The sequence below is a fragment of the Balaenoptera musculus genome, chromosome 17, assembly GCF_009873245.2.
Source record: "Balaenoptera musculus isolate JJ_BM4_2016_0621 chromosome 17, mBalMus1.pri.v3, whole genome shotgun sequence".
Lineage (NCBI taxonomy): Eukaryota > Metazoa > Chordata > Mammalia > Artiodactyla > Balaenopteridae > Balaenoptera > Balaenoptera musculus.
In genome coordinates, this window is record NC_045801.1 from 4,407,315 (window position 1) to 4,419,959 (window position 12,645).

At 53.8% G+C, this 12,645-nt stretch overlaps 1 protein-coding gene across 1 annotated transcript in view; it reads left to right on the top strand.

The window, feature by feature from the left end:
• The window catches only part of COL22A1 (collagen type XXII alpha 1 chain), a 242,723-nt gene that overhangs the window by 129,887 nt on the left and 100,191 nt on the right, over nt 1-12,645 (top strand). The window contains exons 23-26 of the mRNA XM_036831041.1: nt 6,761-6,814; nt 7,464-7,517; nt 8,775-8,828; nt 9,769-9,822. Of these exons, the coding sequence (XP_036686936.1) occupies nt 6,761-6,814; nt 7,464-7,517; nt 8,775-8,828; nt 9,769-9,822 (216 nt within the window). The remainder of the gene's footprint in view (nt 1-6,760; nt 6,815-7,463; nt 7,518-8,774; nt 8,829-9,768; nt 9,823-12,645) is intronic.

Genomic DNA, 12,645 nt, shown 5'->3' on the forward strand with positions numbered 1-12,645 from the left:
AGCTGCCCCTCCCACCGCGGCACCCCACCACCTTCCCCGGGGCCCTGTCCCTGTCCCCTGCTCACTTCACTCCTTCACACTGACCCCGTCAGTCCTGCCAACGCACGGCGGTCCGTCCAGTCTCAGGCCCCTGAACCCACTGTTCTCCCTTCCCTGGACTTTCTGGCCACTCAGTTCTCAGCTTCAACGTGGCCCCTTCTGCGGGGCCTGCCTTGACCAGCCCCAGCTAGGACGGCCCCTCGGTTACAGTCACGGTGACTTCATCCCTAGGACTTCCGGTCCCCAAAGTTGTGCCTTCACTTGCTTCCACACTTGTTCTCTCTGTCCTCCCAGCCCCCTCACCAGCTTCTAACACCTCCAGGGCCCGACAAGCCACACCCTGCATCCTGGCTTGTGGGAGCGCCCTGCCCAGAGCGGGCAGTGGACCAGGACTTGAGGATCGCCCCTGCCCCCCGCCATCTCCTTCCTCCTCGTTTCTACCTCCGCTCCTAATACTCTTCCCTCGGTAAACGGTGATTGAACATCGTCCCTGTGCCCTGGGATAAAACGGTGAACAAAACCAGACACGGTCTCTGCCCTCCTGGGCCTTAAAATCCAGTGGGAAAATGCTAGATGCTCCCTGTTTCTGTTTTTTGAAGTTATTTCCCACTCTTCATACTTTATGAAGTATTCCTAAAGCTTGGGAGAAAATTTAGCAGTCAGTTTGTCCAATTTTTACAGCTGCTCTTTAAAAATAAAAGCCACACGTATGAACTAGACAAATGCAAAGCTCCCCTGGTTGACATAAAGGTGGGAGCTCGGGAGAGTCTCCCTCAAAACACGCACACAGGACGTGCCTCCAAACGCCAGTCCCTGGAACCCTGGTTTCCACCTGGTCTGCGCACAACATCCGCGTCAGTGACGAGGGGAGGGTGACTTGCCTCTGGCTCCTCGGAGAGTCCCTGGCCACACGGAGACTTGCCTTTCAGTCTTGACTTTCCTTTAGCCACGTTTCTTTCCTGAAACCCCAATATCCTCACCTACGAAAGAGGCATAATAGTGCAGAGAGTCTTTGGCTTTCAAGCAGCTTTTTAAAAAAATTTATTTTATTGAAGTATAGTTGATTTACAATGTTGTGTTAATTTCTGCTGTACAGCAAAGGGACTCAGTTATGTGTATACACATTCTTTTTCATATTCTTTTCCATTATGGTTTATCCCAGGCTACTGACTATAGCTCCCTGTGCTCTGCAGTAGGACCTTGTTGTTTATCCATCCTATACGTAATAGTTTGCATCTGCTCGCCCCAAACTCCCACTGCATCCTCCCTCCACCTTGGCAACTACACGTCTGTTTTCCACGTCTGTGAGTCTGTTTCTGTTTTGTAAATAAGTTCATTCGTATCATTTTTTTTTAGATTCCACACGTAAGTGATATCATATATTTGTCTTTGTCTGACTTACTTCATTTAGTATGATAATTTCTAGGTCCATCCATGTTGCTGCAAATGGTATTATTTCATCCTTTTTTATGGCTGAGTAATATTCCACTGTATGTATGTACCACATCTTCATTATCCATTCATCTGTTGATGGACATTTAGGTTGTTTCCATGTCATGGCTGTTGTGAATAGTGAAGCTTGTAGCAAGCAGGGTTTTTTGTTTTTGTTTTTGTTTTGTTTTGTTTTGTTTTTGGTGGGAGGAAGGCAGCTTCTTTGTGCCTAAAAATCCCAATGCCAGTATGTGCAGAACAAAATAGAAAATTCATAAATTGATTTAGTAATGAGCCAGCTAGTTTCATTTGGAAACTTACCAACTAAGTGACTCAAATGGCCTTTCTGTTTGGGGTTTTGTTTAACTTGTTTTCAGGAGAAAGAGAAGATAAAGTGAGGGTACTAATTAAAGTCAACCAGAAGTCTGGGCGGGGGGATTAGTCCAATCTCAACAGTAGTTGTTGCCCGTCACTGGTAAGGTCCCCAAGGCCACTGGAAGATTCTGAAGTGCCATATGCACCATCCAGGACAGCTGATGTTACGCTCAGCTCTGTGTGGAGTGCGCTAGGATCCGGGAGGTGTAAACGCGTCACCAGAGCCTTCCACCAGTGGCGTCACTGGGTTCCGGCACTCTCTTCATGCCCCCAGCTACCCCATGGGAATCTCTCTCTAGTTGAGGCTCTGAAGGGCCTGTAACTCACATCCCAGACTAACCCGTCCCCCCCACCCCAACCCCACATCTCTTCCTTCCCCTGCAGAGTCGATTTCCTGGAAAAGCCTCTCCTCCTTTTAGTGTCTCAGGTAGCATCCAACCCCCGCCAGATGCTCACCTGTCACCGCTGAACTGCCGTGCAGACCATCCCCTGGTCTGCATTCCTCCCCGCCATCCACTTACACGGGGCCCAGCCTCACTGGCGTCTTGCGTGCGCCGTGGTTTCACTGTCTCCTGGTCTGTCTCTTCCAGAATTCCTTCTCCCTAGTGATCCTAAGGACAGCAGAATATCTTCCTAAGCACAGACCTGACTGTGTCTGTCTTCTAGAACACCTCTGTTATTTTGAGCTGCCTCAAAGACAAAGCCGGACTTTTCAGACCCCAGACTTGCTGCCTCGTCTTAGGGGCCTCTGCTTCCTGTTCTTACTGGGCACCCCAGTCACGCCAAGCTGCCTGTTCCCGTTTATCCTGCTCCGTCCACATGTGGTGCCCGCCCTCTTCGACCCCCCTTCGTTTGCCAAGGCCCCACTTTGCCCTTGAAGACCAAACTCACCCTACCCTCTGAGATGCATCCCCGATTTCCCCGCTATGCCCTTACTTGATTTCTGTGCATTTAGAGCATCTTCCTTCTTTGTTGTCATTTTCTATATTTTTAATTAGATTCAACAAATATCTCGTGAGTTCTTCCATGTGCCAGGACCCAGGGGTTTGCTACAAAAACTATGAAAAGAAAGTATTATCGTACCTACTACTCTGTATGTTTAGAAATCAGGCTTTGGATAAACCAGATACTTTGCCTCGAGTCAAACAGCTGCTCGGAATTTAACCATCTGCCTTTGATGCCAAGCCCACGGCTTTCCCAGGAGGTCACGGGCTTGCATTTTATTTACTCTGCAAGACTGCAGTCTTCTGGAAGGGAGGGCTGGGTCACCTGGAGATCCGGAGGGAGCACGGGAGGTGCCCGATACGTGTAGACTGGAGGGAGGACCTTCACCCCTGCCATCCTGGTCTCCAGGAGCCGCTTCTCCAGAGGCCCCAGGACTTTGCAGAGGCCTCTGATGTGAGGACCGAAGCTTCTGCCTGCTCGCTCCCCGCTCCCCTCCATGGCATCAGCGGGCGCTGCCAGCATCCCATCACCCACCCACACCTCGTCTTCCACCCGGGGCTCCTGTGCCCCCAGACTCCATGATGCTTCTCACTCATGAACACGCTGCACTTTGGCTGGTGGTGACAGATGCGAGGTTTCCTTGCCTCTGAAGCCTCCTGGGGGAGGGGGAACATTCTCTAGAACATTCTCACGTGCAGGCCGTGAGAGGACGGAGGCTGCCACGTGGCCTGGGACAACTGGGGTGCACCTCATGGGGCATGCACCCCACCGCTCTGTTCCCTCAGCGACCAGGCCCGGACCTCTTGTCCTGCTGCATCGTCATGTTCAGTCTTGGGGCTGTAGGATTCCTACCCCTGTTGCAGAGCCCGGGGAAGTGGACCTCCGCAAGGCCAGGAGCTCGCCACGTGGATAGGAGGCAGCAGACCTGGGGTTTCACTCGCGGCCTTGACCGTCGGCTGCGGCAGCGTGTGGACCCTGAGCGCCGGGGCTCACAGCCAAGGAGTCGGGGACCACCGAGGTCATGGCGCCCCGTGTGTAGAGACCTCGGAGAAGGCTGAGCGTGTAGCAGGCGCCCTAAAAGTCACGTTTGCCCCCTCCCGGCTGAGGGCGCCAGGTGCAGATGGCCGATGGGCCTGTGCACCCACGTCCTCCCAGCACTCCCTGCCCCCGGCTGGCAGAGGCGGTGGTATCAGAAGCACACGGAGTTTCGCTGGAGCTGAGTCCCCTCTGACCTGGTGGGGCTGGACGCAGCCTTCCTGGGAGGCGGCCGCTCCGTGTCCCTGTGTGGCCGTCACACGGCACAGTGTGGCCCTGGGGCAGCGTCCACAGGGCAGGCTGGCTGGAATTGAGTCCTGACTGCTGTCCACCCCTCACTCCAACATTTTCCGCTGGGACTTGCAGGGCGCCCCCGGCCGGCTGGAAAGGAAGCCGCAGGCCACTGGCCGGCCCCTCGTGTGGCCGCGTCTGGAGCGGCTATCCCGCCTCCTCCAGCTCCTCCTCTTTGTAAGGCCCTTGCGGTGGTTATTTGATGAGCGTGTGGGATTCTGCTCTCGGTCCTGAGCTGGTAGCATCAAACAGGCAGATCGTTATTAACCCGCACCGCATGCAGAGAAACGACCCAGGTGCTGTGGTCCTACGAAGGTGGTGGACTCGGAGATCACAGAGCTGGGCTTGAAAGCCCCAGGTTCATTTAATGCGCAGACAGTCTTTCAGGAGGTCAGGCTGTTTAAGGGTGGATTGGCTGTGACGGGCGGGGAGCTTGGCAGACACTTCACAAGGGAGGGGCTGAGGGACCAGGGACATTGTGCCGGATGCCACCGTGTCTAACGCCGGTTCACTTTCCTCCAGGTTCCAGTTGCTCATCTTCAAAACGGGATGAACGGGGCCCGCCTGAAAGGGTTAGCGTGAGGATTAAGATGAGGTGAAATGCACGTAGCTCAGGGCAGAGTGAACCCTAAATGGAGGGTGCCGCCCCCTCGGCCTTCTCCTACATCCGTGTTTCCTGCTCCCTCCTTTCAGGGGTCCCTGCTGGAACCCTGGGCTTGTAGTATTGCCAGCAGTGAGGATGGGAGTTAGGGTGCTGCATGGAGTTGGTCCAGACAGGTAATTCCCGGACCTGGCTGCTCTCCACAGGTACCTGGGGAGTGTTCTGAAGTCACTGGCCCCTCAAATTTGTCCCAGACCTGTGCCTTCGAGTCCAGTCAAGGGGCCTGTTTACCTGTATTTACGACGAGCTTCCCAGGTGGTTCTGCAGCAGCTGGACTGCTCAGGATCCACTGGAGACGATGGCTGTGTGACCTCAGATGGGGCCCTTACCCTCTCTGAGCCTCAGTTTTCTTTATTGTTAAACAAGGAGGTTTCATTTCCAGTAGAGGATCCCTGAAGATCTGTCTACCCTAACGTGCTGTGAGAGTGAAACAAGCAAACAGCAGCAGCCCGCAGGGACGTTTGCAGGAGACGGAGGAGGAAGGGGAAACAAGGTCAGAGTAATGAGCAGGTCAGGAGGCCAGCTTCCTGGAACGATCACTTTAAAAGTGGCCGGCGCATTCCAGGGGCCATCAGCATCACGGGGAACGTAAGGAGGGACGAAAGCTAAGTGTATCCCATTTGCTGTCAGAGAGAGCTGCATGAGGTGAGAAGGGGCCTTGGATGAGTTCCGTGGGGTTGAGGTTGCTGTGAGAGCCTCGGAGGTCAGGGTGATGTAAAAAGGTCACCTGGAACATGCCTTATGGAGGGGTGGGTCCTGGGAGTGCCACCTGCAGGGCTCCTGCTTTGCCGGGAGGTGAGCGGAGCTGAGCCGGAGCAGATGCGGGTGGAGCGGGACTGAGCCACGATAGGGGTGAGGTCACCAGCCTTCTTTGGTGCCCTCCCCCACCTCCATCCTCATCCATTAGGGGGACCCTGCATCGGTACCCACCCAGGCCACTGTCCAGCTCTGCCTGGCCATTCAGTTGCTCCAGCTCCAAGCAGATGTCTCCTAATAAAAGCAGACGTTATCCCTAAAGGCTCTCCAGCACTGAGTGAGCTACGTAGAAAACTAGGTCCAGGTGCCACCAAAAAGTTCTCTTTTGTAAACGTCGCCTTTCTCTGCCCTTTGTTGACTCACCAGCGCCCCCAGAGGGAGAAAAGGGAACTGTCTGCAGAGGTGGCAACCTTGGCCATTTTTTAGCATTTATCGCCCTCTAGTGGCAATGTGATGTTCTCTCGGAATGCACAGCGCTCTCCTCAGCTGTGTTCAATGCAGTTGACTTCTTCAAACACTTAATGAGCACCTGCTCTATTCCAAGCCCTGGGCTTGTTGCTGTGCGAGATGAGATGCGGGGGGATGCAAGAGGGGGGCTCTGCCTTCGGGGGCTCGGGGATCAGATGAGAACTGTTACACTGGCCTTCGGTGTGGGGGAGGGAGCGATTAATTCTGCCTGGGGAATTGCCAAAAATTTCAGAAAGGTGGAGACATCCATCCGAGCAGGGAGACAGGAGAGGGAGGGCATATTTGGAGAGACACCTGGACAGGCAAAGGCCAGAGGTGCATCTCCTAGAACGTGTGTAGTGGAGAGAGAGGGTTTGAACAGATCTCTTGATTGACCCCAGGTGATTCGATGCTGAATAATGCTTGGGAACCACTGTTCTAGAAGATTTTTGTTAACGGGTTAACCCATCAGTGTATGTGTGTTCATGCGTGTACGTATTTATTTTAAATGCTCAAATATTTTAAATATATATTGGAATAGATAATATAACAGACAGTTATATTATCCCACCACCCAGATAGTACACATGTTACCATTTTGCAAATTTCAGACCTTTTCTTTTTGCTCTTGTTCCTTTTTGTTGAAAACATACAGTATTTCAAGTAAAGCGGCAGCGCCCCCCTTCACTGGTCCCCATCCCTCTCCGCTCTCAGAGGACAGTGTCACCAGGAGGCTGTTCCACGCGCGTTTGTAACCCAGGCTGTGCTCTTTCTCTGCAGGGCCCCCCAGGACCACCTGGCGTCCCAGGCCCCCCTGGACCCGGAGGCCCCCCGGTGAGATTGGTTTTGATTTTCCCTCCCCAGGGCACTTAGATGGAGGGTTCGTGGCCCTGGGAGCCAGGGACCTCGTGGTGCAGAGCCACGTGTTCGCTCTTTGTCCGAGAGCAGAGCAAAGGCGTGAGCAAGGAGGGCCCCACCGGCAGCTGGCCCTGGAGCCCCTTCGATTGGAAGTAGCATCTGAGCTCACACAGCGCATGTTGGCTGCTCCTAGAGATGCAGGGGGAGGGGCACACCGGGCTGGGGTCGTCCTTTTGAGGCCTTTCAGGAGCGTGCGGTTTGTCTCCCCTCCCGCGTTTCAGGAGCCCTCTGGGAAAGTTCCCTGTAGGCCGAGCGGAGGGGTGGGGCCCCGCTGGGTGGGGCAGAGGGAGGCGTTTCCACCCATCCCGCCAGGCGGGAATGAACGTGCCGGCGGCCCCAGCTGCAGACCAGACGAGCCCTGCGCCGGCCAGCCTTGGAGGTGTGACGATTCCACGTCTCACCGTGGCCCACACCAAGGACAGCCAGATGCCCCCGAGGGGTATCCACCCCTGGGTGCTCTTGTCAGAGCTGGAGACCTGGGCTCCTGCCAGGAAAGGTGCTGGGAGAAGGGAGCTGATGCTTGGAAGAGGTCAGACTGAAGATTCCCCTCTGGTTCCCTTTTCAGGGTTTGCCTGGAGAGATCGGCTTCCCAGGAAAACCCGGGCACCCTGGGCAGGCGGTGAGTGACCAGAGCGTCCCTCCCTGCACTGTCCCGTCTCTCCCATCCTCTGTGGCCGGGCCCTTTCAGCTGCCACCTGGGCCGCTTTCCAGCGGGTGACGCTCCATGCCCTTTCCTCCCTGTCGGCGGGGACCAAGGCCCTGGTACCTAGCCTGCCTTCTTCCTTCCGTGGTGCCTGTCACGTGTGTGCTCTGTCTCCTGGGGCCGCTCCCCCGTGGCCCCAGCTGGAATGCAGACTGGAGCACCCTCTCCCTAGGCCACCGCCTGTGCTCTTGTAACTCAAAGGGACATTCGAAAGTCCTTTGCTGTTTAAAGTGTGGCTTCTCGTCTGTAGGGACACCGACAGAGGGTCACAGAAGTGATGGAGGAGGAGACGTGAGACATGGTCCAGGATGTGGCAGAGCTCTTCCCGTCACTGTGCTGATTGTGTTTCTCCTTTCCCAACCAAAAAGATCCTAGGGATCTGGGCCTTCTCATTCCTTCTAAGTCCTGAGGGTAGAGCTCATTGAACCTTAATGTCTCCACACAAGGAAGCGGGTACAGATTGAAGCTGGGTGTCTCCTGCCGTTTTGGCCTGTAGCTCTTCAGGGCAGGATGGTAGGGGTGGCCTTGAGCTTCCGGTACCAGGTGACCGTGATGGGCCGTCACAGGCCTGGTGACGGCCCTCAGGAGGCTTCTGCTCGTCCGGAAGGGATCTCCTTACTGCAGGTTCTCTGATGGGGCCAGCAGAGGAGGGGAAGGCTGTGGATACAGAAAGCCTGTGCGACCCACAGAGCTGACGGGGGTCAGGACGCTGGAGAAAGGGTGACAGAGGGAAATCCGACTGTGCAGCGCACGGTGGTTGTCCCCTTGTCACTGGACCACAGGTCCATTGGTGGCTGTCGATGAGGGGACGTGATTGCTGGATGCCAGCACGCTCGGCCCTGTTGAGCTCCAGGTACCAGGCCTAAGGCTCTCGACGTAAATTCAGGGCCATGACGTCCACTCTCAGGCGAACGGGTCCAAACCTGGAACGCGTGGTTAACTGTCACCCACAGACGTTCCTGAACACGTGGTCCACACAGTTTCACCCACAAACACTTTACAGCAGCGAGAGCGCCGCCGGAGAGCTGGAACACAGGACCAGCCCTGCGTGTCTCGCCCACCGTGCCGACCAGCTTCTGGCTGCAGAAGCCGCTCCTGGCTGGCAGCAACTCAGTGCAGCGCTTCCCTAACCGTGCCTTTCATGTCGGTCTCTTTTTTTCCCTCTTGGCCCAGGGACCTCCTGGAAAGGATGGGCTGAACGGACCCCCAGGCCTGCCAGGACCCAAGGTTGGTGTGAGTTTGGGAACCCAAAACACAGAAGCCAAAGAGATTTTTGATTGTTGGTTGCCTGGGCCTTGGATCACGTTTGGATTCCGAGTCATGCCAGGCTCAGAAATGTTTGAATTTCCAAGGTCAGATATGGGCGAGCCCCTTATTCCTACTTAGGTAACTGGGGAAGGATTTGGAGGCCTAGGACTTTAAAATTATTCTGTTAGAAATATGTATGTATTTTATTTGCAAGGAGAAGAACCTTTCAGATACTCTTACATATTAAGAGACTTCAGTTTAAAAAATACTCTGGTGGGGCTCATTACAGTAAGATCATTAAGAAAAGAGTCAGAGGTTAACTATCATAAAATTGGGAAGCAAGTTCACAGTTTACCCACTTCAGATGGACAATTAAAAAACCATACAGTCAAACTTTTAACACGTGAACTTCACCTTTTCATAACAGACATTGAGCTCAAGGGTGAATGTCAACAGCCCTCGAAAGGCAACTTTTGGATATTATAGGAGAATTCATCATCCTTTTCCATAAGCAGACTTAGAAGCTTAACTTTTTCATGACAAGATATAGAATAAGTATGGATTCAACTTAATTTTATGGGTATTTTATGTAAATATTCTCCATCCTCCTCTCTCATCTTTCAAGACAAAAGATAAGGGCTAACCAAGTATTTTGTAGTCTCAGAAACACTTAGGCAATATCTTCCCTACTCTACATCCCTCATTTCCATTCACTCATGTCTTTATAAATCAAAAGCAGAGCCGTTGAATATGGCATCTAGGAGGTGGTTTGAGCTGCTGTTTCTGGTCACACAGAATTGAAGAGGTTCAGTAACACTTAAGTCCCAGCAGTTCTCTTCCTTCCAGCCTGGACCTAGTCCTGAGGCTGCTTCCTCCAAGCCCAGCCCCTCCTGTTTACTCCTGTTTGTGTTCCTTACAGGGGGACCGGGGAGACAGAGGGGCGGACGGTTTGCCCGGACAGCCTGGCCCGCGGGTAGGGACTCCTTCCCCGTCATGTCTGTCATTCTAAACGGTGTGTTTGGGGCTGTGTGTGAACCTCAGCTGTCAGGGCCCAGCGTCTGTATGAGCTGGGGTGTGGCAGGAAACAGCCGGGGTCCTTGCACAGGGGCTGTTTGAAAGGCTGAGGGCGGGGTCAGGGGGTCCGTGGTGGCACACCCTGGACTGGCGACAACGGATGCCACCCTTGGGGCAGAGGAGCAAAGGGGACAGTGCGTTCCTGGAGCCCGGGAGCCGTGCAGCTGGAGGAGGGAGCCCCCTAGAGAGCGGGAGCCTTGGGAAGAAGGCCAGCATCGCTGTCTGGCTCGTCCTGGGAGGGAAGAGGCGAGGGGGTCAATACCCCCTCCTCTCTCTCTCCTGTCCCCTAAGCTTTTCCCTCCCTCCGATGCTCCCTGACCCCTGACCCGTACAGAAGCAAGGAAGCTCGGCTGGGCTCATCTGTAGAGTTCAGCATCTCAGATGTGGCCTGGGCTCAGAGTGCAGCGGGTACAGAAGAGAGAGGGCTGGACTCTGCGTGCGTGTGTATGTATGTGCGTGTGTGTGTATCTGTATGTATATATGTGGTGTGGCGTGTGTGTATCTGTATGTATATGTGGTGTGGCGTGTGTGCATATCTGTATGTATGTGGGGTGTGTGTGCGTGTGTGGTGTGGGTGTGTACACGGTGTGTGCGTGTGCACAGCGCCTTGCTTCCGGAGAGGCGTGTGTCCACACAGGAGAGCGCATGGGGAGCCCTCTCCCTCCCGTCACAGGGCCTGCGAGTCTACTGGGTTAAGCACTAGCTAAGGCGGTGACCCGCTCGCGGCCACCAGCTCCCACCCCCGGCCCACGGGCAGGCGCCTGGTGGGCTCTCGGCGAGGGCTCACTGGACGGAGGGTGGGTCGCAAACCGCCCAGCGAGGGCACAGCTGTGGCCTGGACTCACCTTGCTGGCCAGTGAAGGGCCGATTGGCAAATCCCGGGGCCCTGGGTTCCCTGCTGCCTCGCTTTTTCAAGGAGCGAGCGTTCCTCAGACCAGATGGAAACCACAGGTTATAATGCACCGCAGCTGTCTCAAGGACGCCCGCCGGCGGGACTCAGTGTGCAAAGAGTGCCCACCAGGAGCCTCCCGCCCGCCCTGGACCCCAGATTCTGATTATTGGCCCCTGCCCCCATCGGCACACAGCGAGCCGCCCCTGCCACCTGTGAGCACAGCGGCCCTTCGTGTTTTAAGACTCAACGTTCGTGCTTTAAAAAAACATGTATAATGATCCCCAGTGATTGAAATGTAATGATGTGTGACTTGCTGTGTTTTGTCACAGCATGGACCAAACATGCATGCCCTGCCCTGAGGTGCCGGTTAGGGGTGAATCACGTGGTCTTATAAGCAGCAAGGCCACCTTCCAGGGTCTGAGTGATTGGCTGAAATTCAGACATTTCCCAGAGTAACTTGCAGCTTTTGCATCGCTCCCTGTTACTCTCCTTTTTGGACTCCGTGGGTTTTATGGAGTCACCCGTATCTTAGAGCTGTGTTTCCTCAAACCTCTGAGTTGCCACACCCTTCTGGGCTTACACCGTGTGAATTTCCACGTTCTGTTCAATAGTCTTCAGAAGAATCTGTTCCCGTCGAGTTCCCTGTGCACGACTCTGTGGATGAAGGTGATCAGTCAGAAGTATTGGGGTGAAACTGAGGTGCCCTCGGGGGTTTCTTTCATCTTTCCTTCTCCATGTTTTGTATTTATGTTCACCCCTCATGGCTGAAAGGTTCAGAGGGGTCTGTTACTACAGCTCACGTGTCATTTTTGTACGATTTCTAGTGCGATACTTTAAAAAAATTTTCTCTAGAAAGTTCAAAATTGTGAATTTCTGCGGTTATGATGCTTGTAGAGCATACTTTGTAGCTTCAAAGAAGACCTGGCCGGAGTCCTAGTTACTTTATCTTGACAACATGCCAGCTAAAGATAAATATCTTCAAAGAAGATTATGGCTACGTCCTGGACGGCGGGTCTTGAGTCTGCCCAGAGAAGGGACTGGTTGTGGGTTGAGCGGGTGCATCACCTCTTTGGCTCGTGTCAAGAATTCCGGATGCTGCCCGGCTCTCCATGGGCTGTGCTTTGGCTTAGGATTCAGGAAGCACTTCAGACGGCCTTCAAAACGCTTTCTACCCAAACTCAGCCCCCCAGCGCCTTTCCCACTGCAAAGGTGTGACCGTCCTAGCAGATTTAAAGTGACAATTTCTATAGCAAGTATTTGCACAATTCCGGTTAGAGCAGTTCTTACTAATTGTGCTTGTAAACACTGGGAATTGATGGGAAAACTGGAGTGCGTCTAGAATTTCTATTTGCACTGACTCCAGACACCAGTTACCCCGGTGGCACCAGAGCTACAGGATAGAATGTGTGCTTAATGCTAAACAGTGCTTTTAGTTTCTTTGCTTTCTTTTCTTTATTTTTCCTCTTTGATATGTGGTACAGCCTTCACTACCAGTGGAATCTGGCATAGCTGCAGGGAAAATCTTTATGTGTGTACATACCCGTTCATTCATTCGTTCATTCGTTCATGTGTCCATTTACTTACCAGAAAACCACCTTTCCTTATGGAAACCTACATAAAGGTTTCGCTGAGTACCATAATAATGTTAGGAAGACACTGTCATTCAAGAAGATAGTGTTTCTTAAGACACATGGCTGGTTAGAAGTTGCAGGCCCTCCACCCACCCACCCAACAGCCGCCTCTTCGCACCAGTGACTTACAGGACCTGGTAAGCACAGCGGCCTGGTGCCGTGGAGTCAGGGAACAGGCCTCTCTGGTCCTGCACCCTCC